At 45.1% G+C, this 27480-nt stretch overlaps 3 protein-coding genes across 14 annotated transcripts in view; 1 reads left to right on the top strand and 2 right to left on the bottom strand.

The window, feature by feature from the left end:
* The window catches only part of AFG2A (AFG2 AAA ATPase homolog A), a 225264-nt gene extending 223877 nt beyond the window's left edge, over nucleotides 1–1387 (bottom strand). For 8 of the 12 annotated variants that reach the window (XR_010303720.1, XR_010303721.1, XM_064149951.1 and 5 more), the window contains exons 1-2: nucleotides 1183–1387; nucleotides 806–930 (exon numbers count right to left, since the gene is read on the bottom strand). Coding sequence is in view for 10 of the 12 variants with exons in the window: in XM_064149951.1 (XP_064006021.1) it covers nucleotides 806–930; nucleotides 1183–1345 (288 nt within the window). In the remaining 2 variants the exon portion in view is untranslated. The remainder of the gene's footprint in view (nucleotides 1–805; nucleotides 931–1182) is intronic. The other 4 variants (XM_064149948.1, XM_064149947.1, XM_064149946.1 and 1 more) reach the window with 2 other exon arrangements.
* A 2-nt stretch (nucleotides 1388–1389) lies between these two features.
* Nucleotides 1390–23798, top strand: NUDT6 (nudix hydrolase 6). The gene is made up of 6 exons (XM_064149956.1): nucleotides 1390–1612; nucleotides 2092–2295; nucleotides 8283–8338; nucleotides 11535–11589; nucleotides 13785–14795; nucleotides 23101–23798. Exons 1-5 carry the CDS (start codon nucleotides 1453–1455, stop codon nucleotides 14174–14176), a joined length of 867 nt encoding a protein of 288 aa, XP_064006026.1. The 5' UTR covers nucleotides 1390–1452; the 3' UTR covers nucleotides 14177–14795; nucleotides 23101–23798.
* The window catches only part of FGF2 (fibroblast growth factor 2), a 30492-nt gene continuing 13978 nt past the window's right edge, over nucleotides 10967–27480 (bottom strand). The window contains exons 2-3 of the mRNA XM_064149957.1: nucleotides 22662–22765; nucleotides 10967–14858 (exon numbers count right to left, since the gene is read on the bottom strand). Coding sequence (XP_064006027.1) covers nucleotides 14673–14858; nucleotides 22662–22765 — 290 coding nt within the window. The 3' untranslated portion in view covers nucleotides 10967–14672. The remainder of the gene's footprint in view (nucleotides 14859–22661; nucleotides 22766–27480) is intronic.

Genomic DNA, 27480 nt, shown 5'->3' with positions numbered 1-27480 from the left:
AAGGTCTCTTCCAATGGGGTAGATTCTATGATTCTATATGATCCAAGACATTTTTCAGGAAGGAAGGAATTACATTTCGCCTGCAGAGGAAACAAATTCCACCAGGACTGCAGATTCTACAGATGACACAAAAGCATGCACTATGCTGACTAGGAAATGCTGGAATTCAGTGAAGAAGAATGAAGGGCTGTACTCTTCCTTTGCAAATAAAACACAGAATCATAGAATCAGTCAGGGTTGGAAGGGACCACAAGGCTCATTTAGTTCCAACCCCCCTGCCATGGGCAGGGACACCCTATCCAGCCTGGCCTTAAACACCTCCAGAGACAGGGCCTCAAACACCTCCCTGGGCAACCCATTCCAGGCTCCCACCACTCTCATGCTCAACAACTTCCTCCTCACGTCCAGTCTGGATCTCCCCACCTCCAGCTTTGCTCCATTCCCCCTAGTCCTATCACTACCTGAGAGCCTAAAAAGTCCCTCCCCAGCTTTTTTGTAGGCCCCCTTCAGGTACTGGAAGGCCACAACAAGGTCCCCACAGAGCCTGCCCCTCTCCAGACTGAACAGCTGTGTGCAGTAAGATGCAACATGTATGTGCACACACGACATAAATGTCTTGGAATAAAGCAGCAGCATGAATTGCTTTCCAGTACTGAGAACTCAGATGAACTAGAACACACAGAAGAGCACATTCACCTTCTTTCTCAGGACATGCTCTATTTAGATCCCTACGGAACACAAGAACACAGCGAGGGCACAGGAAGATCACTTGTAAAACACCTGCCGGAACAAGAAAGGGTCTCACCTCCTGTCGCCCATCAGCAGAGGTAAGCAAGGCCGGACGACCTATGCATAGGTTGGCAGATTTCATGCTGTTCAGTGACAGCTGGGCAAGGGTTCTTCGCAGCATTTTGGGAACATTGTCATCTCCTGTTATTTTCAGGAGGGAAAAACAGAGGCGAGCATCATTTTCCCCTGCCTATCGGACGAGACCGGCATTTCCCGCGGTGCCGGCTCAGCCCAGCTAAGAGCCTACACAGGCTCCGTCTTCCTGAGGGGACGCGGCGGCAGCAGGCGGGCGGCGGGAGCGCGGCTTCGCAGGGACTGTTTCAAACGAGCCGCGCTCAGGCCGCCGAGCCAGGGCAAGCGTCCGCCCCATCCCCGCCGCCCGCACCCCCGTACCTGCTTCCACGGCGTCGATAACGCCCAGCACCAGCAGCCCGCCTTCGGCCGCGGCGCCGGGGGTGGCGGCAGCCGATGGAGAGCCGCCGCCCGCGCCCAGCCGCCCCTTGCTTTTCCTCCGGGCGGCAGACACGCCGTCCCGCCGGCTCCTGGCGGCAGACATGCTGCCGTCTCGCCGGCCGCCGCCGAGCAGTTCCGGGAGCAGAGGCCGGCGCCGCCCCGGAGGCGGCTGCTGCCCGCCCCCCGCTTGGCTGTGCCGTGTGCAGCGCCATGGTGAGGCTGTGCTGGGCGCTGCAGCGGGCGCGGGGCTGGGGCTCTCTGAGCGGGCTGCGGGCGCGGACCGACAAGTTCGGAGGGGTGAGCGTGGACCTGGCCGAGCTGCGCCGTCCCCTGCGCCTGGAGCGGGCCGCCTTCGGACGGTGGCTGCGGGGCAAGTGCTGGGAGGGGGCCCGCGGGGCTGGGGGGGGGACGGGATGAGGGGTGGCAGGTGTCGCTGGAGCGGTGCAGGGGGGAGCTCCTTCCGCCGCCTTTGTCGCTACGCTGGGCGGGCGGTGGTCGTTGTCCTGCGGAGACAGGCACGCCGCATGGAGAATGGTGTTGGCAGAGGCGGCAGAACTGAACAAAAGTCCATTTCTTTGTACCTTGGGGCAGATCCTAACATAAAAGCCACCGTTTCGCATGCAAACGCCAAGTGGTACCAGGTGAAAGGCCAAGATGGTGGCACCGCCTGTTGCCGCTGGCACCCTTCCTCACACCGACGTTTGTTTGACTCTGTGCTAAGTGAGGTGAAAATGCAGACTTTGACACGTTGCTCCCACACGTTGTGCTTAAGAACGTTTAAAACCAGAAGGAGAAAGGGCAAGGGGCTGGCAGCAGCCCTCACCTTCCTCACCCTGCTGTCTTTTGCAGGCTCAGTGGCCCAGTGGCGAGAAGAAGGCCACATCGCTGTCTGGCTCCATGTGCCCATCCACCAGAGTAGTTTTGTGGCAGTGGCCGCTTCACAAGGCTTTGCTTTCCACCATGCCGAGCGGGGTTCATCCACCTTGACACTGTGGCTGGGAGAAGGGCCCAGCAGGCTGCCAGGATATGCCACCCACCAGCTGGGAGTCGCAGGTTAGTTACAAAAGCAGTTGAAAGGCCTTGAAAATCCTTTTGACCCATCCTTTAGGACCATGTTCTGTGGGAAGTGCACTGTTCCTCTGCACAACCAGTGCATGGAAGCCAGACTCCTAGTGTTTGGTTACAGAGCAGAGCATGCCATTGGTGAGTGTGCCTGTGCAACTGGGTGAGTTGCTAAAAACAGGCCTACAGAGAGAGGTTTCACAACATTGTAACAGTTTGAGAAAAACTGTAAGCAGCTGGAGAAGAAGAATCACAGAAACATCCAGGTTGGAAGAGGCCCTCAGAATCACCAAGTCCAACCTATACCCCTGCTCTACCAGATTCACCTTAAAACCACATCCAGCACATCCAAACGGCCCTTAAACACATCCAGGATGGGTGACTCCACCACCTCTCTGAGCAGCTCATTCCAGTGTCTGAACATTCTCTCAGCGAAAAAATTTCCAGTCTAAACCCATCCAGCCTCAGCTTGAAGTCATTCCCCCTTGTTCTGACTCCAGGTACCTGTAAGAAGAGACCAGCAGCAGCCTCTTCACTATATCCCTTCAGGCAGTTGTAGATAGCAGTGAGGTCTCCCCTCAGCCTTCTCTCTTTCAAACTAACCATCTCCAGTTCCCTCAATCACTCCTCATAAGATTTATTCTCTAAGCCCTTCAACAGCTTTATTGCCCTCCTCTGGACCCTCTCCAGCACCTCCACACCTCTTTTGTATTGCAGTGCCCAAAACTGAACACAATACTCGAGGTGTGAACACAATACTTGAGGTGTGGCCTCACCAAAACCGAGTCCAATGGGACAATCACCTCCCTACTCCTGCTGGCCACAGCATTTTTAATACAATCTAGGATGCCATTGGCCTTCTTGGCCACCTGGACACACTGCTGGCTCATATTCAGCACCTGTTTATTACAACCCCCAGAGCCCTTTCTGCAGGCAGCTTTCCATCCACACTGCCCCAAGCCTGTAGTTACTGCTTGAGGTTGTTGTGACCCAAGTGCAGGAGCTGGCATTTGGCCTTGTTGAAACTCATTAATGTCCCATTGATCTAGCCTATGCAAGTCCCTCTGAATAGCCTCTCTACCCTCACTCAGATCAACACTGCCACCTAACTTGGCATCATCTGCAAACTTACTGATGACACTCTCCATACCTGAATCAAGGTCATCATTAAAGATGTTAAAAAGAAGTGGTTGCACCACAGATCCCTGAGAACACCACCAGTGACTGGAAAATGTGGTCCTGAATCTTTAAGGTGCACCTTATAAATACTGTTTGTGAATACTATTTTGAGAAGTGCATCTCAGCTTTCACCAACTCCAAGAGAAGATGGATTTCAAGGTTTGAGAAGTTGTTTTAGAAGTGAGAAAGTAACTACACACTTCTTAAGAAAAAAAACACACTTCTCTGCTTCCTACTATTACTGTGGATGCTTTATATATGTATCTGCATAAAACATGTTCAAGTTAAAAGTCTGTAAATGGGGCAAACTTGACCTAACAGGGATTGTTCAGAAACTAGCACAACTCTTAGCCTAAATTACAACTGTCTAAAAGCTGCTCGAAGCTGTGCCTAGAATTCCACAACTCAAATAAATATGTTTTACAAACAAACATCTGGACACCATAATCTTAGCCATCTAGACCTCCCACATCCACAGTTGCTCTAAAAACTGAGGAAATTCCCGAGGAGCTGATGATGGGCCAAAAATACAGTCAGATTGAAGTCACCCTCACCCTTTGACCCAATCTGAATCTTTTTACTCTATCAAGCAGTCTGCCACTGATGGGCAGTTTTCAGTCCCATCACTCAGTAATCTGCAATCTGGAGGTTGGTTTGGGCCCCTCGTTGGTAAAGGCTGTCCCTCAGCAGTTACAGCAGAGGGACAACAAATTTCTTTTGCTGCAAGTGTGTGTGACAGTAATTCTTCACTAAGTGGTGTTAAGAGCCATAAATAGTGATTTTTAAGTGTCTATTTGGGAGAGATTCTTACAGTATGGATTATTTTATGTAGCAGCAGGTCAGGTGCATTTGTTTTGGAAGAACAGAGCCTTCGGTTACAAAACGGTGCTGCCGCTGCTGTCAGTAGTGGGAGTTTTCAGTTCCAAAGCCAGCAGAGGGCAGGGGAGAAGCCGAACAGAGTCTTGGATTTTCTCAATGGACATGTTAGAGCATGTTTCCCTGAGGTATGAAAGCCTCACCATTTAAATATGTGGTATTAAACTCGAGGAAGATAATGCATTCTCCCAGCAGAAGCACTGTGTTACTCCTCACAGTTATAACTTGCATGTTTGAGGGGCTATGACTAACTGAAAGGGGATTTTTCTTGTTTTGCATAGCTGGAAATGCTGTTTAAAAGGCAATTGTGTGATAACTGTTTGGGTGCCGCACCCCCCGTTGGTCATCTAGAAAGACTTAATGTAAAAATAATCTTAGCTTTCAGTGCACAGTTGTTGTACTTTGAGAAAAACACTTTGCAAGTTGGAAATAGAATCTGAGGAAAGAGAAGGTTTCACAAATGCAGGTGCATGGATTTCATTCCCTATTGCACAGACACAAAGAAAATGTACAATGTACACTGTATGTATTCTTTGCTTCGCCTTTTCAAACCTCTACCTTTTTATTCATTAGTGGGAGAGTCTTTAAAAGAGGTAAAGGCTTAAGGAAGTAATTTGGAAGTAAGCAGCTTTCTGTGTGTGAAGTAATGATAGCAGTGTGGTTGGTTTACTTTTGCATCTCTTTCACTCACTTGCTGACTCTGGAACACAGAATATACTAAGCAATGTGTATTCCACCAGGCATATATTTCGTCTCTTACCTTTCTACTTCAGGAAGGAGAGACTGGGTAGTGGAAGGGCTTCGCTCTATTTTTAATTCCTTTTATTGAAATACTGGCTTGTGTGTGCCAAACCCTAGGCTTTTTATTTCCCAAGCAAAACCCTGCATTTTAGAACATTTCTGCAGTAAAAAAAGTCAAATTTGCTGCTGAGGGTCTTCATCTTGGAGCATCTCAATCACTTGAACACAGGACTTAGTCCCTTGGCTATCCTGAAAACAAAAAAGCAGAGCAGTTGAGAATGGTTTACTGGCCTGCACAGGGAGCAGATGCTGGTAGCCAGCATTGCCAAGTAGACCAGCAGCTGGTTTTTGGCCTGTCTGGGGTTTCCGACACAGTGAACTCCACACAGCCAGGGCCAGTGCCTCGGAGTCACCCAGCCAAGTGATGACAAAGGTGTGAATAAGCAAGGTCAGGTCATATTTTGCCAGACTCACTCAGTCGCCAAACAGAGAGTAGCAAATGTTACTCATTGGGCTTGGCCATTATTGTTTAGAAGTAGTGGAAGATGTGATGTGGCTTCCAGCTAACTTACTGCATCCGTTTGTAGGCGGCAGGACTTTCCAAAGATGTGAAAGGTAGGGCAAAGCTTCTGGTGTGTGGAGTGATTAAGATGTTTTGAAAAAAAGCATTGCCAAAATTCTCTGCCTCCCAGGAAGAAGTGGTCTGACATCCTGAAAGAGACGTGTTGGTAAACATGCCACATAGCAATGGCAAGTGGAGGAAGGAAGGTCAAAGTAATTTTCTTCTCCCTCCTATGTACTGTGAGCCTTACAACATGGCTGTTGTTTGCATTGCTGCCTACCTTAATTTAGTTTTTGAAATGAGTCGTTTGAGCTGAGGAGAGAGAAGGGTCTCCATATACACACACACACACACACACAGAGCCTTGGCCAGTCCTCTTGCTTAAATGGGTAAAATGAGCAGCTGTATCTATGTCTTAACTGCACACAAAGGTGGACTTCAGTAGGTTATGACGGTCTAAGGAATTAGAAGTAATTTAGAATCATAGAATCACTGATGTTGGCAAAGACCTCTAAGATCATCAAGTCCAACCAGACCTGGGGAAAAAAAACCCAACAGTTCCCAAGTTGTTATATAAACAATGCCTATTCCTGTCTAGTGATGTTTACAATGCAAGCAGTTCTCTGTGTTTCTTCCATGGATGACAAGTGCTTTTCACCCCTCAACATGTTTTCACACGTTCACAGCAGTCATAAATAAAACAGGTAAAATGGGGGTGGTTTTTCCTCTCCATTACTCATGGAGTTATCTAAGGGTTTGTGAGGTTTTCAGTTAAATCATTTTCTTACCTGTTTGCCAAAAGAGACCATTCAAAACAACACAGTGTTGTAACAGTGATTACTTGGTTAGGTTTTAAGTAAACCTTTCCAGAAAGTCATCTAGTGTTAGATGATTTCAAGATCCGGATGCCACATTATAGCAAAAGGGAGTTTTTAAAACCACAGTTCTGAGCCTGCAGGCAAGCTCTAATCCCACCAGGGATGGCCCACAGCAGGCTTCAGCAGAGAAGTTCCCAAGTTAACACCTGGGAACGTGAGAGCAGACAGCAGATCTCATTAATCTTGATTCTTTGATCTTGCTGTGGATGTGGGTATCACCTAGCATGTGGACATCTCACCGAGATTTTCACTGAAAAATCACATCACAGGCATCAATTTCTGGGGAACAGAGGAGAGAAAAAATGTTCTTTTAGCTTGATGGAAACTGCAGTTTCCTGCCTTCACCAGTCCTCCTTTGTCTCAGCAAACCATTTGGCAGCAGAATGGCTTTTATAGAAAATGATCCAAACACTCAAAGTTGCTCCTGCTTTGCTTTTGTTCCCTCTTTTAATCAGTATGGTCCTTCCTTCAACCTGGACACTGCTAAATATTTAGAGAAGGAATGAAATCATAAGGTCACAAGCCATGGGGAGGCAGATATGTGACTACCCTCTTAAAGCACGTCCTTTTACATATCTTGAAGGAAGATGGGTATGTCATCTTGTAAATACTCCTCCTACACAAGTCTGCTGTGTGTTATTAAAAACCAGAGGATGTTTTGAGCTGGACGCTTATTCCTTAATAATTCCCTTCTGTAGAAACACTTCCCCATCACATTTTAAATGCATAGATCATCACAAATCCGTCCATGTACTCTTGCTCCTGTTGTCAAATGACATAAGCATTTTTTATTGTCAACTACCAATCTGAAACCCTTGCATGACTGATGTGGAGAAGAGCCTGGTAATATGTACCACAGTGCTCATTCCACTCCACCACAACACACTTCAGAATCCCAGAAAAATACTTGGTTCAGAGAGAGAAGACCAATGAGTATGACATGATGATTAAACATGAAAGCAGTTGGGTATTAAAAAGTAGGAAAACTTGTAATCTGTGGGAGAAAGCCATGGGCTGAGCTTCAGGACTGAAGGAAAAGTCATACATCCTGATTTATTTTTATTTTAATCAAGTGGAAGTGCCACTTTTCCACTTGGCAGGATTGCTCTGGGGTTAATCAGTCGACTGGGATTACTGTGCATTTCCTATGGTGAGTGTAGCTGAGTAGTACAGTACAAGTTCACAGCCAACCAGTTAAACACAATCATTGCAGTCAGCCCATTAAGTACTAAACTTTGCATGTTACTGGCCAGAAAACTGAAATCTTCACTGCCATGAATTTCACTGGAGGAAGTTCTTGCCCATTGTGGCTGCTCAGCCAGAGTCACTGGAAAAAAATCTCTTATTCCTGCAAGATTACAGGCACAGCTCAGCTGAAGCAGGCAGCTTTGCTGGATTGTTTGGATGACATCTTGATCCTGCATTCTTCAGTTCTGATAGCATTGACACAGGCAAATTACTCCTTTCATTTCTTGCCTAATCTGGAACTTAAATGCAGGAGGAACTTATCTCAGTACTGTTAACACTGATTTTTTTATACAGGATACTTAACCTTATCTTCTGTTGTGTATCAGTTTTCCACCAACAAGCCATGTCTGTGATTCATCCATGCAGATCTTGTTAACTCTAAACCGAGGATCATTAGGGGTTTGTCCTGCTTTATGAAAACACCTGAAGTCGTGGTCCTTAAGACTGAAACAGCTGTCTAACACAAATCCTTTTCCATGTCCTCTCTCTGCTAGGTGCTGTTCTAGATGAAAGCACTGGAAAGGTGGTGGTTGTACAAGACAGAAACAGGGTAAGTTTGTTGCAAGGATTATAAAATACAGAACTCCATTTAGATAAGCTGACTTGGTAGTATGAAACAAAGGTACTTTTATTTCTATTCCAGTCCAAAATTGTAATAGTTAAAAGTTGATTCCTTTTACCTATCACAGATTGCTGTATTGCATCTGAAAGTAAGAAACAGCAAGAGAGGCTTGGAAAGTCCACAACTTTGTTGTTAACTATAACTGCTGATTGAATTAGCAGAAGTAGTATCCTCTCTGCTCTGTTTTCTCCTGTAATTGACGCAAGAGTTCCCAAGTTCTTCTCTTTGGATTCATGCAGACTCCTGGAAAACTCCCATGCTCAAAACAGCTTTTGGGAGAAGGATTCCAGTTTTGTTTGGTTTCAAAAATTCAGGGCATGTCTGTGGCTTTAAATAAGCAATAATGTGGTTGGCCGTGCCCTGGAGACCACCTTAGTTCAGCAGGTGACAAACTGAAGTGCTTGACCTCACTGCTGAGAATGCCATACCAGAGAGCATCGGTGGGTTGTGTGATGTGGCTGGAGGTAACCATGCATTGCTGTCACCTCTTCAGCCTGTCTCAGGCTAACCTGGGCTTTGAATACAGCTAGTGCAGAAGCCACAATCACCAGCTCATTAGCAGCTCCCTCTGCTGTGCCATAAATGTACTTAGCTTCCATTTTGCTTTCAATACAAATAAAGTGTCTCTAGCACAGTGAGAATCATAAGAATCATAGAATGTTAGGGGTTGGAAGGAACCTCCAGAGATCATCAAGTCCAGCCTCCTGCAAAGCAGGGCGGGTCACACAGGAACACATCCAGGTGGGTTTTGAAGATCTCTAGAGGAGACTCCACAGCTTCTCTGGGCAGCCTGTTCCACAGTGCTCTGTCACCCTCACAGTGAAAAAGATTTTTCTCATATTGAGATGGAATTTCCTGTGATTGAGTTTACAGTCATTGCTCCTCACCCTATCACTGGGTATCACTGAAAAGAGGCTAGCTTCACCCCTCTACCAGCCACCCTTCACAGAAACAAGAAAAGCTTACGTACTTGGATGCAGAATTTTCACATTGCATAGATGCCACTATGCCAGAATCTCACTGGCTGCGTTTCTTTATCTTTGTTGAAACTTCTTCTGAGGACCCAAAACATCTGTTCAGTGATAATGACGCCACAGTTAATAAACTCCCATCAAAGTGGTGCTTTCATAGGCAGCTCAGTCATAGGGCATGTGGACTGTCTAACACTGGAGTTCAGAGGAGCAGAAACACCCTTGTCTTCTTTCCTGTAAACTATTACAGTTTTGCTTACCATGCAGTACAATTTCAAGGACTTCTCCATAGCAGGATGACCTTCAGTCTTACATTAATTATCAGTGAAAGCATAAATGGAGCACACAAGCTATAGGTTCTGGAATGGGTTTCACTTCTAGAAGAGTCTCTGGGAGCAGAACACACCATAAACTTTAGAAACACTACCCTCTTTTTGCCTTTTATGCATACAGAAGATAAATGACTGCACAGTTACCTTTAGTAAATATCTTAAACAGGTCTCAAAGTACAAAAAAAAATGAAATTGCATGTTCCACATATTTAAGAGGAAGTAGTAGTTTCCGAAGCCCAGGAGGCTTAGGGTTTAACTTATTCCACACTGAGGATTTGCTAAAGTTCACCCACAGCCATTTTAATAGTAGATCTCTCTACCCAGTGTTACAGGAGGACATCAGATGCTCTGCTCAGGTCCTAGGTGCAGTTCCGTACTTACCAGTCCTTAGCTTCTCCACCTCTGGCCCCAGAACACGGGAGGATTGGTCAGATGCCACACTGCCCTCCAGCTCACTGCAAAGTGGGAAGGGTATACTGCAGGTCTCATCTTACCTCCCCAAAACAAAGCTGACAGCACAGCCAGTGCAGGGAGAGGAAGGAAAAAAGCCGTTCTTTCCAGCATCCCTCTAGACAGCTCTTCTGTTGACTGGTTACAAATAAGTATAGATGTAAGTGCATGAACAGCCACCCATACCACTCAGGGAGCACATAAAATAGTGCAAGCAGATGGGCTCAGAGTTGTTTCCCACTGTCAGTTCCTCTCCTTTCTTCCCCATGCAATGAACCATTTCCCTGAAATGGTGAGTTTAATACAAGTAATGTTCTGAAGGCTTAAAAAAACCCACACTTTAAACAGCTAAGTGGAATTTTAAGAGCTGTTTGGGTTTAATCGTGACAGTTCCACAGAACACAAAGAAAGATTTCCAAGAACTGAGTGCAAATCTGAAAGCCAACAGACAACTACATGTACTTTCCATCTGCACTATTTTTCATCTATTACTTCAAATTCCTATCCAAGACCCTTAAGAGTGCCCAGAAAAAATCCCAGCAGTTTCCAGTGTAGTCAGTAGGGTTTCAAATCCCTGGAAAGCACACAGCTTCCTCTCTCTGCTGTATGTGCAAGAAAAGCACTTTTTCTCCCTGGTGTATCTTTTTACTGCATTAATTTCTAGTTGAGAGATTAACTTCTCTCTAGGGAAAGAAATAGAGGGAGTACCACACAGATATAAAGGCAGTGCCTACAAATCCCCATGCACTTGCAAGAGGTGTAGGGACCAGGACTCCTTTACCAATAACAGCACCGAGAATGCATTTCATGTTCTAAGTACTGAACTTTATTGCAATTCAATAAATGCTTCCAGATATAAATCGCACACAAGGCCTCAGCTTTTCTGTTCCATAAAAACAAATGCCAAGTTACACTGAATGGTAACAGGCACACAAAGTCATCTTAAAGCCAGTGCAGTATAGAACAGTACTACAGTCATAATACCTGTTGTAAGATTAAATATATATACACTGTTTAAAAGCCAAACTCATGGCAGTGGAATACATTAGTGATTAAATACAAGATTATATGGTCTATAGCAGCTTTTTTTAATATTCAACTACTCTTACCTAGTTATCTAGCAGCAATGTTGTCTAATGACTGTTAGACAGTTTGTATTTTCAATCAGTAGGTCTTGTGTTCCAATACTTCATACAGACTGTAGCTATCTCTGATCATCACAAGGGCAACAAGTTCCTTCCTAAAGCCTTATTGATGCAACTCATTGCAATACTGCAGCTTCAACTAAAGAATCACGTGTGAACTGTCACCTTCATATAGAGTACAGCACAGGCACCTTACTTCATCAGTACTTTTTTCCCTCCAATACAGACTATAAATGCATGGAAATTTCCAGGAGGTCTGGCTAATCCAGGTGAAGACATTGGTAAGTCCTAGGACAACAGGTCCAGACATCAAGACATAAACAGTATTGAAACACATTGTAAGCCACATCAAGCCTATGACTAATCACTTCTTTGAGCTAATGGTGACTAGGTAAGGGGACATGACCCTATGGCTTTAATGGTAATGAGATAATAACATCAGGTTCAGGGCAGGAGAGTTTTATATGTATGTGGTGGAGTTGTAGCTTTCGTGACTCGTGTTGTGAAGTCTTTTTGTCAAACAGGGAGATAAAAACAGAATTCCTTGCTTGACAATGCAAATAGGTGTTACATAGCAAAACACATTCCTCTGTCTGGAGGAATCCCACTCTGCTTGTTGTCTAGCCAGGCTCCTGTTCACTTCCACAGAGTGACAGAGAGCAGCCCCAGGTCAGGGGATACCAGAGAGGTGCTTGTATTGAGGGATAAAAGTGACCAGCATTGGTAACAGCTTCCCCAGTGAAGCACTGTCACTGACTCTGCCAGTTGCCACCCCTCAGAGAACAGGTAAGATGGTGGCTGGAGCCTGGCTCTAGGCACTGAGAAACACCTGGGAGAAGACAAGTCTCCTGCAGCTTCCCTCCTGCCACTGCTCAACTATATACTAATACATCTCATCTTCATATTAGAAGAAGATATAGATTAGTGAAGCATAAAATATATGAGGGCCTAATTTTCCTTTTTAGTCCTTACATCAGACCTTAGCAATTCAGAATCATTTAAAGGACTAAAATACAAATTGCAGCTACAACGTTTGAATATCTTGTAGTTAGATGAAGGGACGAAAAAGCTGGCTGCCCACTTTGAGTACAAACTGACTCATGCAAGTTACTGGAATAGTTTCATAATGCAGATTAAGCAAAGGGCACACATTTTTGTACCAGAATGTTACTGAAACTCAGCCCTAGTGTTCCTTCTAATTTAACTCTGCCATGTATTTGTATATATACATACACACACTGAAATAAAAGGGAAGCAAAAAAGGCACTTTATCTAAAAGCAAAGCTTAAAGCTTCAGTAAAATCCATAATTAGTTCATTTCTCTTAACTATAGCCTGCCTCAGCATTCCTCATCTCTCAGCTGTTCACCTTTGACCACTTCTGTATTATACAGCCCCTTGCTGAACAGTTAAACCACTTGCCACAGGGAGTTTTCTTTGCAGCCACCAGTTTTAGCCAGAGGACCGTAGAGGCCCCTGGACAATGTCAAATGCAGCCTCTGCTTAGTTGCCAGTAATGGTAAATGAGGATCTTACCTCATATGCAGTAGTTTGCTAACTAACACTGTGATAAAACGTTCTGCAGGCACTGGGGAGGTTCCGATCTTAAAGACCTCTGCATGCTCAGTGTAAACGTCACACAGCTCATTTTGCTGCAGGACGGAAGCTGACCTAAGTATGTGCAGCATCAGGGCCATTAACAGCACGTTTGGCCTCTGCTGAATGCAGCACTTTGTTGACACGTTGCTAGCCATTGCATGTCTTAAGTCACTGCCAGTATTTGAAGCTACCCAGCAAATGCGTGTCTGGGTCCTGCGACACACAAAGACACAAGATTCCCTAGGAAGTCAAATCTCTACAAAGTGTTCCCAAATCTCTTTGGCGTTTGGGAGTAAGCAAACGTTCAGGTGCTACATGTATTCCTCAGGCACGGGGCTGTACTGGTATTAGGGCATATCTGACCTGGACACATCTTGAAAAGGAAGTGCCAGCTTCCACGATCTCCAAACGACTTCTACCCATTTTGATACACCCTGTGGCAAAGTGCAGTGAAACTGATTTGTCTGACGTAATGTACAGGGGTTCAGCTGCACGGGGTCTGGAACTGGACAGAGACTAGGAGAGACATGGGCTGAGATGCAAAGAACTGAAAAGAGGGTGCAGTACTGTCTTGGACTGAGAGCTCAGCGGAGCCAGCAGCCAGCAGAATGTCCATTTCCAAACCATCCCTGTACAGTGCTATCAGAAGTTTCTTACTTCCAGCATTTTGCAGGATACACACAAGCAAGGCACACAGCAACCAGATTTGTTCAGGGACAAAAAAATTAGCTTATCCTTGTGTGGAAACAAACAGGCTAACATTCTGATCAGCTGGTGAAGCACAGAAAGCTTTGAGCTAGAGATTCTCCATGATCAAGAGGTTTGACGAGTGTTTAGCTATTCTGATAGGTACTGTAAGGTTTGCTCTTTTCACCTAGGAGACACAGCAGTTCGAGAGGTTTTTGAAGAGACTGGCATCAAGTCAGAGTTCAAGTCCATCCTAAGCATCAGACAGCAACACCAGCACCCTGGAGCCTTTGGGAAGTCAGATATGTACATCATCTGTCGCCTGCAGCCTTCCTCCTTTGCCATCAGCTTCTGCCAGCAGGAGTGCCTGAAGTGTGAGTGGATGGACCTGGATGAGCTGGCTAGGACAGAACACACCACTCCCATCACCAGCAGCGTAGCCAGGCTCTTGCTGTATGGCTACCGGGAGGGGTTTGATAAAATTGATATAACCATGAGGGAGCTTCCTGCCATCTACACAGGCCTGTTTTACAAACTGTACCACAGGGAGCTGCCCGAGTCCTATAGAAACATCACACCATAGCAACACAGTTCACATTTCATTATATTAATAACTTATAGTTACTACTGTACTGTTATGTAGACCATATGAAAATTAGCTATGGACTTCTGCTCAGGTTATTAGTAGAAAGTAATTATTTCTTCTCTTACAAGCTGCAGAGAGATATAAATTATTTTTAAAGTAAATACTGCTCTAAGTGTGCATCAGATTGGTTTGCCTTTACCCTATGAAGCAAACAAGGTAAATAAAACAGCTCTACACAGAGATCTGGCAAGAAACAGAACTGCTGCTGACCCTGAAAATATGTTTTCCACATCATCTTACCTCCACACACACTGTCACAACAAGGTTAAAAAGCAACAGAAAGGCAGTATGAAACGTTCATGGTTTAAGCTGTTATCTGCAAGAGCAGTTAAAATCAGCAGAGAGTTGCTTATATTTGCTGCTTCGGAGTGGAGCAGGAACCCCAACGTCTTCAGTGTAGTACGGCGTTTGCGCTGGGAACACGCGGTGGAGATCAGCTCTTGGCAGACATGGGAAGGAAGAGGATAGCTTTCTGTCCAGGGCCCGTTTTGGGGCCAGGCTTGTACTGCCCAGTTCTTTTCAGTGCCACGTACCAGTCAGAGTATTTCCGCGATCGGTAAGTGTTATAGTTATTAGACTCCAAACGCTCGAAAAAGAAACATTCTTCTGTTGCGCATTTCTGAAAGGCAAAAAGAAAAGGGTTTGTTGATGCTGCACCAAAAATCAGTTACTCAGGTTTGTGGGACTAAGTATCTGCATTTGTGGGACTGTATCTGCATTTGCGGGACTAAGTATCTGCATTTGCGGGACTAAGTATCTGCATTTGCGGGACTATATCTGCATTTGTGGGACTAAGTATCTTTATTTGTGGGACTATATCTGCATTTGCGGGACTATATCTGCATTTGTGGGACTAAGTATCTTTATTTGTGGGACTATATCTGCATTTGCGGGACTAAGTATCTTTATTTGCGGGACTATATCTGCATTTGCGGGACTATATCTGCATTTGCGGGACTATATCTGCATTTGTGGGACTATATCTGCATTTGTGGGACTAAGTGTCTTTATTTGTGGGACTATATCTGCATTTGCGGGACTAAGTATCTTTATTTGCGGGACTATATCTGCATTTGCGGGACTAAGTATCTTCATTTGCGGGACTAAGTATCTTCATTTGCGGGACTAAGTATCTTCATTTGCGGGACTAAGTATCTTCATTTGCGGGACTAAGTATCTTCATTTGCGGGACTAAGTATCTTCATTTGCGGGACTAAGTATCTTCATTTGTGGGACTAAGTATCTTCATTTGTGGGACTATACCTGCATTTGTGGGACTATACCTGCATTTGTGGGACTATGCCTGCATTTGTGGGACTATGCCTGCATTTGTGGGACTTGGTATCTTTACCAAGAACAGAAGTTAGCAGTACGTTTTCAGAAATCCACATTAAAAGTTCCATGTTTGAAGACAAATACAGGTAAAAAAACACTTAGAAGAAGAGGAGGTTTTCACTAGAGTTCATTTTTATTGCTTGTAACACAAGCCAAGCAGATTGCAGGTTGTTCTCACAATGTAAAAATCTTTTGTTCTGATCTGAAACTCAAACAATTCAATGAGGAACCCTGTCCCTTGGGACTGACTGACTTTCAAGCGCAGCAGTTTTGTAATGTCATCCTAGATTCTCATTAACCACAAAGAAAAGCAGGATGTAGGAGAAAAGAGAGTGTTGCCCCTGCCTTCCTCAAACCAATCTTTTTATCATTAGACCAATAGTATGGCCTGGAGCTTTGACCTTTGCCCATTCTTTCTAGTTTTGAGGTTAAAACGTTCCTAAAGCTAATCCAATCCAGTAGTTATATCACCCTGAAACAGCAGCAGGCCTGCATCTGTTCAAGGCTTTTTAAAATTCAAAACTTCTAAAATCATTTTTGAGAAACATCAGACCTGGCAAAGAGAGAGAGCAAGCAGACTCCACCAGTGCTTACAAGTACACCTAAGAAATTAATCTGCTTGTGGAAGCAGCTTCTAACCCAGCTGCAGCTACAAGGAATAAATGTGCCTGCACCCCTACAGATAAAAGTTGGGCTTCCACACAACAAGGGGTTTGTACTCAATAGGTAAAAAACATTCTTGGCTGAGAAGGCCCCAAAGCTGAAATTGGCTGAAGGTGGAGACCAACAAAAGGAATTGCTCTCATGTCTGTTTTGCTATGCTGTGTTTGGTCACCATCAGCTAGAGCCACACGGTTCCTCTGTAGGAGGATGTACCGACAGCTTCAGAAAGCTCTCCTGCTGTACGAAGAGGGTCACTGTCTCTGTACATGCAGGTTACTGCCTTTATCCCATGGCAGATTCCCAGCAGCAAAAGTCCTGCCCATGGACAGCACTGCTCTCAGCAGACACCATGCCTGTAGAAGCTCTGCTTTAAGCAAGGAAATTACTTTCTCAAATAACCAAGATGGCATAAATTCAACACTGCAGTTTACTGGAGGGAGGGGACACCTCTTTTTCATACCATCTGTCAGGCCATCAGTTCCTTTAGTCAGAGAAGTTTTGGGAATGCCAGAGGAGAAAAGCTACTCATTAAAAAGAAAGCATGTAAAATCTTGGAAAGGAGACAAGGAATGTGAGGCAATTCCCTAAACAAGCAGGCTACTCGTCATTACAATCTTCTGTTCATATTAATGAATATATAAAGTATCCAACTAGAACTGAAAAATGAGCTTGGAACAGCTCGACTTCATACAGTATGCACGAAAACATACAAGAGAAGAGTAACTCCTCTCATGTGCCAAGTTTCTGTAGCTAGAAGAAATTAAGTAACTCCACTGCAGTCTGGAGTAAAGGCATCTGTCTCCAAACATGTGTCTTTGAAAACAACGGCTTTTCCTCCAACCATTTTCAGATACAAATCTTTTGTTTCTCAGGAAAACAACTAGGAGAAAAGCCACGCTCAGCTCCTCCTTTCTGTACCTCACTAATAGCTGCTCTGGCAGAAGGGTTGGACTTTAGGTCCCTCCCAGCCCCTAACATCCTGTGATCTGCACGTGTCAAATGGCAGCAAGCACATCAAAGATTTTCACATGATTTGTGCTGCAGATCATCTTTCCCAAGATCAGCTGTGGTTTAATGCCTTTCATTCCAGCCACGTGAAGAGATGCGTTAATAATCCCAAGCCACAGAGCCAAGCCTGACATGAACTGAGAAGCCTTAAGAGGGCATGGAAACCACGTAAAGAAGAGAAGCATTTCAGAACAAAACCACTTTAAGCAGAGTTTGGGCAAGCTCAGTGCAATTGTCCACATGGGAAATTCTGGCAAAGAGCCCACTGCAGCAGGCTCACATTTCACCTGCACCTCCTGCCCAAAGCAGTTCCGAGGCAGCAGGTGTGGGGTGTGCTCAGGGGAAGTACCAAGCTGAGCACAGCCCCTGAATGATACAGCACCTGGCTTCTCTACACACACCTCCTGCACAGTCCATACCCCCTTCAGAGATGGCTGTGGAGCTGGGAAGGTAGATCAGATGCCTAACACTGGTGGGAACAGTCTTTACAACACCCACAAGGAAGGATATGTCGTCCAGGGTGCCTGTGGTGATTTTAAGCAATCACTGCAAGACCTCACATAATAGAAAAAAGGCAAATCCACATCACCACTTCTAGCACTAAATTCACAAAGGGGAACACAATCACAGCTCAACAAAACACATGGGGTTTGTTTAGTCTTCCTCATGTTTCTCAGGTTTAAAATGTAAAATATTGACATGTTTTCAGGCAATTTACGGGTTATAAAAAAATAATGCAAAAAGGGTGAAAAAAGAAAAATATTCTTGTTCTTTTTTTTTTTCATTCAGCTTTTTTTTTCCTGTTGTTGCTACATTCATAAAGATGTTTTGAAAAGCATCATGTGATCTGCTCTGGACACCTGAGTTCTTATTTCTCTAGAAAGCACGGGTGGTACCAGTGCTCTCTTGCAGTACCTTGCCAATGTGGACATTCTGACATAAAAGTGAAAGTTTAGGTGACAAATGATAGTTCAGGCTTCATGTACTCCATGTTCCTCAACATCTGCCAAAGGTGACCTTTCAAAAGCAGGACCGCTACTCGGCAGGACTGGGATGTCAGCCACCAGACTGTGATCCTCAGTCCTTGGAAAACCACTGGACACATATGCTTGTGTCTAGGCTTCATTCAGAGCAGTGATCTGGCAGTTAGAGCTCTCACAACACATCATTAACTACCTGACCCCTCCATTCCTTCATGAAAAGGTGACAGAAGGGACAATATGTGGGGCAGTGGCAGGGAGCGAAGTGCTGTTCCAGAAACAGAGCTGCTAAATAAAACAGTGAGTGCAGGAGTTTGTAGCATCAGCAGTGTTGCCCTAGACTTATTTGTACAAGGGTCTGCCATATGCCACTGCTTAAGTAGTCAAACCATAATAACCACTGAAATTATCACATGGATTCACCCCGGGCAGGTTAACTGACCCCAAGAGGCAGCTCTTCCTCCCTGACCTGCATGGCCAAACGCCATCCACTGATTTTTTCAATACAAACCACATCTGCCTTAGTATCAGATGAGGACAATTAACTGCTTCTGACATTTTCAACTAGGAATTAAGATTCCTGCTGTTTGCTGATCCTCAAAACCAAACCCAGAGGGTTAACCTGTACCTACCACAGCAGATGGAGACTGAGCTGAGCAAACAGATTAACTAGAGAAGGGCCAGGAAATGAAGGTTATTCACCTAAATATTTCTGTACCACAACTTTAATCCCTAACATCAGAAGAGAAGAATTTCAAGTCCTTCAGTCTGCAAAACCAGCCTGGCCAGAGTGAAAAGCACACAAGAAACAGAACAGGTTGCGACCTTACATGACAAATGATATCTTGGGAAATACAAAAGCTACCCAAAACTGCCATCCTTCCTTTTATGGGAAATTTTAATAAATGCCTTCATGAACTGCAGTAATCAAACACATTTCACTCCATCACTTGAGAATACTTCATCATTATTTGAAACTGGAAAATCAAAATAAACCCTTATCAGAAGTGAAATATCTCAACTTTGCCATGACAAATCTGATGGAATGGATACATTCCTGCACAAATATCTGTAAATTAAACAGCATTTTCCAAGGGAGGGTTTTGACTAGCTGCACTAACAACCACTCTTCTAGTGACTGAACTGGTAAAGATTACCTCTTGCCCTGCTAATAGAGCAAACATCATGAAGCTGCTGAATCAAACGCCATGTCAGCCAGCTATGGAGACACGAAGGCCATCCCTGCACCCCTAGGCAAATCACTGGCATAAGCAGTGATAAACTGTCTGCAGTAAGTAAATCCTTTTGCAAAACCCAACTCAGAACAAACCATAAAGGCACGTCTCAACAGAGTCAGCACAAGAGCATCCAACTAGATGAAAAACAGGACTAAGAATTTGCAGAAGGTTTTTGATCACTTTGATACATCTATAAAACAATGGCAGTACACAACTTGATCCTTGACACTGGAAAGTAATAAAAGAGAGAAAACAGATGTTACAAAGGACAGAACAGCACTTGAGGGACCAATGGATTAGAGAACTAAAGAGGTGTTTAGAAGTTCCGTAAGTTTTTGAGAGGAATAACCCAAGGCTGCAGCAGATAGTAACTCAAGTGCACTGCTGAGATCACTTCACCACAAAGATTTCCTGCGTATGCTCTTTCAAAGCTCTCACTGAAACACAGCCCTGCAAACACTGAACAAGAAAAGCTGGCAGTTAAATACAGTTTTGTGGATGCGTTTGTAGGCAGAGAACAGTAGAGACACAACTGGCCACAAACTGCTGGAATTCATCGTGCAGAAATCCTCATGGAAAAACATTGCCTGGGCTACAGAAAATGATAGTGCAACTGCTGGGTGAAGAACAAAATCTTAACGAGGAGCTTTCACCTATGAGCAGCAAAAATGAGCTGTAGGAAGTCATGTTTGCAGCAAACATGACTTGAGAAATTTCCACCTCCAGAAACAAAGCAAAACAAACCAATTGTTTTCATAAGCTGAAGTAGAAGCAGCAAGTGACCCAGCTTCACAAGTCATTCCAAGCATGCTGCAGATACTCTCCAAGTGCATCGTCTTACAAGAACTGAGCAAAGTGCTGCCTGCAGCTGGAAGGGAATCATGCTCTGCAACCAAAACCCACCCTGCAACAGCAGGCCGAGAATCCCAAACATAAATGCACCCAGGTGCTTACACACATGGTGCTGAACACCCCTTTTTGACCATTCTCTGCTGCTCAGGGAAAGGAGGGCAATTTGAGTGAGAAGCCAAACGCCACCAGACCAGCACCACAGGAAATTCCCAATTATCCTTCACTCAAGAATAGCACAGCAGACTGCTCCTCACATTTTCTTCAACTGAGCTGTCACACAACATCCGAGTAAATAACACCATAACTTGAAACAGGTTCTCTAGCTGTGGTCACAGGCAGAAACAAAATGGGCTTCCTGGAGTCAGAGGAGTACACTAGGGACCCTGCTCCTGTAGAACTGCAGTGTTTTGTCTGCCTCCAGACTAATTTCATTTCAGCAGAGGCAGGACTGAGAGGAACCAGAAGGAATTTCTGCAGCTCTGGGCATGGGTCTTTCATTAGCTACCGTTCAGGATTAGGAATGCACTTCATTAGCATTCATTACTGAGGGATGCCTGCAGAGAAGTTGTGCAGGGCTGCGTCCAAGATACCAAAGCATCAGTGATTACTTGAAACTGAAATTCTAGCAGGATGCCCCACAGTGGTACTTCATAAGTACTGGAAGCTTGTCTGCACTGAAGCTTACAGAATCATAGAATGGGCCAGGCTGGAAGGGACTTCCAAAAGTCATCTAGTCCAATCCTCTGCCCCTGCAGTCACCAGGGTCACCCTCAAATAGATCAGGTTGCCCAGAGCCCTTTCAAGCCTCACCTTGAATGTCTTCAGGGATGGGGTCTCAAATACCTCCCTGGGCAACCTGTTTCAGTGTTTCACCACCCTTATTGTAAAGAAGTTGTGCCTAACATCCAATCTCAATCTTCTCTAGTTTGAAGCCATTGCCTCTCATCCTGTCACTGCAGGCCTTTGTAAGCAGTCTCTCTCCAGCCTCCTTGCAGGCCCCCTCAGGTACCAGAAGGCTACTATTACAAATGTGGATGAGAGATATAGTGTCTGTGTCTCAACCAAAATGAATGTGACTGCAGCTCTTAAAGCAAAACTGATATCTAGCTCTAGGAGATCAGACTCTGCTAAGCATAGTGGCTGTAAAACACAGCAAAAATTCAGCTGATACCAATACCACTCACCAAGTTTAAAAGTAGCTTCATTAAAGAGAATAGTTTAATTTACTGACATTTCTTAACTTTTTGTAATTATTTTAGCAGATTTTCAGATATGTCTTTGAAAGTTTTCTAGTTTGGAGGTACATATGAGCAAGAAACCTTCATCCTTTACAAAGAGGGAAATGAGAAAACAATATATACTGGTATATATACAAAATATACTAAGAAAACATCTAAGAACTAAAAAACAATTTAAAAGGTTTTATTTCCTACTCTAAAATGGTCTTCATAATCACTTTATGTGGAAGTAAAAAGAGAAAAAAAACCTTTTTTTGTGGGCATGAAAAAAGGGAGAGACTTCACTCTTCATGTGTTCCTGTAATTCCCTTCTACACACTAATCTCTAGGATTCTTCTCACTCAGACCATTCCAGCTAAATTTCTCAGCTCTTAGGCAAGGGCAGGCAGACCCATCCCTTCCCAGTTCATCATTCAGTTAGCCGACAGAAGCTGATTTCTGCCTGATACGTCCCACTCAGGGACGTGGTTCAGGTGCTGCTGGAGGCAGCCAAAATAAAATGATGTGGTGGTTTGGGTGTTCCCTGCCCCCCCCCCCCAGTTTAGAATCCACCCAGGCTAGACTCAGCCAGCTCTGGAAATATGAGTGAAGCTTATATTTACAGCTAGCACAATATACAAGCAGATATTTACAGTATATACAGTTATAGACAGAAATATACAAGGTAAAAGGTAATACAGAAACACAACTCCCCTCCTGAGTCCCCAGGAGGGGCTCTCAACTGCCCCTTCACCTTCCCCCTGCCCCTCTCAACCTTACCCTAGTCCCAAGGAAGAATGGAGGTTCGGCCAGAGGGTTAGGAAGCAAAGTGGATTAGTCCAGAATGGAGGGTGAGGTTAGAGAGTAAGATGCAGCTCAGCCAGCAGCCCGAGTGAGAGTGATGCCGAGTGTGTTGTCTGTGTTTTGACTTATGTTTTTATACATCTCAGTAAACCTATGAGGGAAGCAGACATCACCATTGTTTTCCTTTTACAGCCTGTAATCTAGTTCTACTCACCAAAACATTCTAGCCTGCTTCAAACTAGCACAATGACTCAGTACAGAGTGAGGAGAGGCCCTACCAATGCAGGCAGGCAGACAGAGCTAAGCATTGAAACCTGCTACTTACCAAGGCCAGCAATCTGCCATCCTCCTTCATAGCCAGAAAGCGGTTTGCACTCACACCTTTGATTGACACCACTCCTCTTTCTTCTGCTTGAAGCTGCAGTTTGACTGTGAACAAAAAAGAGAAGTCAATTCTCACAGCAGTGTGACATTTCAGCTCTTGACAGTGACTGCTTTAAACCTAAACCCCGATTTTATCTGAGACACAGACACCAGTAAGAGTTGCTTATCAATGCACTGACTTGTATACACAAGCCATGCTAATGCAGATCTGTACTCTAAAAACATAAAGTGCTTTCTTATGAACTGTGGATCTGTTGCCATGTCCCAGAAAGGAAAAACCCAAACCTCCCATAGTTCACTACTAACTCCAGACTTCCAAGGAATACAGAACTGCTGCAGTCCTTGAAACTTAGGTGAAATGTTTTATTTTCATCCCACAGTCAAGTGTCCAGTTTCAGCCCTCCCAACGTATGAGGCCAAAATCAGACTTGTGAACAGCTTTGAAAACCTTCAGTGCAACTCCCTGAAGTCTGGGGAAGCAAGAACTTGGATTCATAGAATGGTTTAGGTTGGAGGAGACCTTAAAGATCATCTAGCTGCAACCCCCCTGCCATGGGCAGGGACACTCCCACTGGACAGAACATGGAGAAGAGCTATGGGAAGGGGCTGGGGCAAACAGAGCCAAGCATACTGCTCTCATCACACATCTAACAAGAAAAAGCTGTGGAAAACATCTGAAAACTAATCTATCTTAATCACCCAAGTATGGCTTTATTATGCTTTGTGAATTACTCCTGACAAATAAAACCAACAAACCCACAGCAACTCCTCCAGCGTCATACCAGGCCAGAAGTTCAGATTCTGTACAAATAAACCTCTAGTGAAGGTTTTAAGGCCTGTAAAAATATTTGTATAGTGTGGGTAGGCCTGTGAAAACTGTTACTGAGAGGAGAGGGGAAGAGAGGCAACAACTTGAAATAAAAAAAATGACAGAAAAAGGAAAAAAGAGGAAAAAAGAAAGACTTTTTTTTCCTGCAGAGTTTGAGAGGTGCTGACATACTGAAAGCCCTCAAAGCAAAATGAGCTTCACTGGATCTTCCTCTCCAACTTGAAAAAAACATGACTAGATACAGCCAGAGTCTCTAAGTTCTTCAGGCTTCAGGGCTATTTTATGACTTTATTAATGCAAAGTTAAGTATTTGTCTTCCTCTGACACAAACTTCTAATATTGCCAGATCAAATCATGAAAGTATCTTAAATAAAACTTTCCTCTGAGCCATTTCCTTCCTCCTGTATTCAGCACAATCACACACCTGCTACCTGAGCAAAAGGCAACCGATGAATGGAACAAGGTCCTTAATGCTGCAGTGAAGAGTTCCCAGGAGCAGCCCTTTACAGCCTCTGACAAGCTGTACAGTTAGACTCAGAAGACCAGATGTGGCACTGTAAGCTGGAAAGAGAGCAAGCCACATAGTGGAAATTCTCAAACCAAAATCAAATTAATCAGCAGGAACTGGCAGCCTGTAGGACAAAAGGTGTTCGATTCCTGCCTCACAGCAAATGCCTCTGGGAAGCTAAATTGTAGACAGCAATGAGGTACAATTAGTAACTTGTGAAGCTGTTTGTACACAGTCTTCCTTGTTGCTTGTAGCACTTTAAGGCTGATTGGAAAATTCCAAGTGAGAAATCAGAACTTTTGGCACCAGATTCATACATCATAGAATCGACCAGGTTGGAAGAGACCTCCAAGATCATCCACTCCAACCTATCACCCAGCCCTATCCAGTCAACTAGACCATGGCACTAAGTGCCTCATCCAGGCTTTTCTTGAAGACCCCCAGGGACGGTGCCTCCACCACCTCCCTGGGCAGCCCATTCCAATGCCAATCACTCTCTCTGTGAAGAACTTCCTCCTAACATCCAGCCTATACTTCCCCCAGCACAACTTGAGACTGTGTCCCCTTGCTCTATTGCTGGTTGCCTGGGAGAAGAGGCCACCCCCCACCTGACTACAATGTCCTTTCAGGTAGTTGTAGACAGTAATAAGATCACCCCTGAGCCTCCTCTTCTCCAGGCTAAACAACCCCAGCTCCCTCAGCCTCTCCTCATAGGGTTTGTGTTCCAGGCCCCTCACCAGCTTTGTTGCCCTTCTCTGGACATGTTCCAGCACCTCAACATCTCTCTTGAATTGAGGAGCCCAGAACTGGACACAGTACTCAAGGTGTGGCCTGACCAGTGCTGAGTACAGGGGAAGAATAACCTCCCTTGTCCTACTGGCCACACTGTTCCTGATACAGACCAGGATGCCATTGGCTCTCTTAGCCACCTGGGCACACTGCTGGCTCATCTTCAGCTACTATCTATCAGTACCCCCGGGTCCCTTTCCTCCTGGCTGCTCTCCAGCCACTCAGTCCCCAGCCTGTAGTGCTGCTTGGGGTTGTTGTGGCCCAAGTGCAGAATCCTGCACTTGGCCTTGTTAAATCTCATCCCACTGGCCTCTGCCCACCCATCCAGCCTGTCCAGGTCCCTCTGCAGGGCTCTCCTACCTTCCAACAGATCAACACCTGCTCCCAGCTTGGTGTCATCTGCAAACTTACTGATGCTGGACTCAATCCCCTCATCCAAGTCATCAATAAAGATACTGAACAGGACTGGTCCCAGCACTGATCCCTGGGGAACACCTGCTCATGTACAATGAGCAAGTCCCTCCCTGCTCATCCTGTCCATGACACCAGAAGATCCCAACACGCTCTTCTCCTTGGAACCAAGTCTTCCTGTTCCTCTGTGCCATAATAAACATGGAAGCAAAGCACCACTGCCTGTGCCATGGCCCTTCCTCAGGTAACTCACACACAGCAGCAGCACCATCATCACAAAAGTCCAGTGTTCAGCACAGGAAAAGCATGAAATGTACAAATCAAAAGTCTGGAATTGCAGGTCCAGAGATTTATTTTGTTCTTCCAGACACTGTGTTACGCTCAGGAGTTCTCCCTCAAGTTTGTCCCTGCTTCACAGGGCATATGATCCGTACAGATCCACAAGCTGCAGGTTCAACTAGCCAGCACACGTGAGAGAGAGTTCCAAAAGGGCATGTGTCACAATTTTGAGAGCTTTCTCTAAGAATATGGAAGCTGAAAAGCAGCGTTTAATAGTGTTGTGGTTGGCAAGGGGTTGGATTTCTGCTACAAACTGGATCTTCCTCTCCTTAAAGAGCTCAAAAAAGTGCAGTTTGGCTTATTCCAGTGGAGAGCAGAATTCTATGGACAAGTAGCACAAGATGTACAGAAAACACATTGGCAAGTGCAGAGTACAGAAAATGTCTGCGTTTCCCACGACTGCTTTCAGTGCCTCGAGCACTAGAACTGAAGAAAGTATGTGTACCAGCAATGCTGAAGTCCTCTTCTAGTTCTCCCAACCCAGCAAAGCTTTTTCATGATCCACACCAAATAATCCTGCACTAACTTAAATGGTCCCAAATGGCTTCACTGCTCTGCATCATGAAGGGATTCGGCCAAATATCTCCTCCAAAACTGGTTTATTTGGAAGACCTTGGCAAAATCTAGCATCTTAATACTTCAGAAAAAGACAGCTGCACAAATTGGAAGCTCCTTGCTGCTAAGCTTATACTGCCTTTGTCACACACTCTCAGCAGGTCAGCTGCTGGCCTCGCTGTGCAGCAGTGCTGCCAGCCTCCTGCATGGGACAGGCAGCACAGGAAGCCCTATGCTCTCCTTGCACTCACAACAACTGCTCTGGCTAAGATGTTCTGAGGCAGGAGCATAACACAGTGTCACTAAGAAAGTGGGGAAGCAAAGGTCATAGTGGGGAAAGGAAGGGACAGAGACCCACTAGAAAAAAGGAAAAACACCAAAATGTAAGGAGCAAATAGCAGTGAAAACAAGGCAGGATTAAGGTGCAGTACACGGGGCTGCTGCACTGGAGCATGAGGTGAATTCCCACACCTTCAGCAGGGGGAATTTGAGATGTACTGCTCAAATGCACTCATAAAACCCTGTTTTCCTACTCCTCCACAAGGAAATGGGAAATGAGAACCCTAAAATAAAAAATGAACCATGAGCTTTGGATACACTTAGGCTTTAATCATACCTGTGTTTGCTGTGTAAGCCATATTTCCACTGTAACCTGCCTAATAAAGATCCCTCTAGCCAGACAGCAGTTCAGGCTGAAGCCATGCATGCTCAGCCAGTCTCAGAATCACACAAAACTACAGTCAGAGGGACCCCATCTAGTCTAGCCTCATGCTCAAGGGCCTCCACCGATTCACAGTGAAAACTGCTGCCAAAGCAAAGCTCACAAGGGTTCACCCGTGCCTCCTGCAGTCACACCTCTCACTACCATAAGGCTCAACCACAGCACCCCATGCAAACACACATGAGCAAAGCCCGTTTCCATGCTCTGCTACCAAAATGCTACCCCCCAGGGCAGGACAACACAGCCTGGATAACCACTTTCATTATCTCCACCTTTCCTTGCAGGACTCCAGACACCACTCTGAACACCCCAAGATGAGACACCAGCATCATTACACTGCTCAGCATCATTACACTGCTCATCATCTGCACAGACAGCTCTTCAGTGCTCTGCCTCTCACTTAAGGCATCAGAGAAGAGAAGCCCTCTTCATGGCAGTTCATCACAATTAAGGCCCTGCAGGAACATGATGGGAAATGTTTTACCAAAATCACTGATCAGCCAATGCTCAAGAGATCATTTGGAGTTTGTGACCCTCTCAACTGCAAACACGCACCTTACCCAGAGACTGCAACTAACAGAGCAGCCTATGGACCCTGAAAAGAGAGA

Source organism: Pogoniulus pusillus, chromosome 10 (genome assembly GCF_015220805.1).
Source record: "Pogoniulus pusillus isolate bPogPus1 chromosome 10, bPogPus1.pri, whole genome shotgun sequence".
Taxonomy (NCBI): Eukaryota; Metazoa; Chordata; class Aves; order Piciformes; family Lybiidae; genus Pogoniulus; species Pogoniulus pusillus.
The sequence above is the reverse complement of the archived record's forward strand: the minus strand, read 5'-3'. Positions and strand labels throughout refer to the sequence as shown.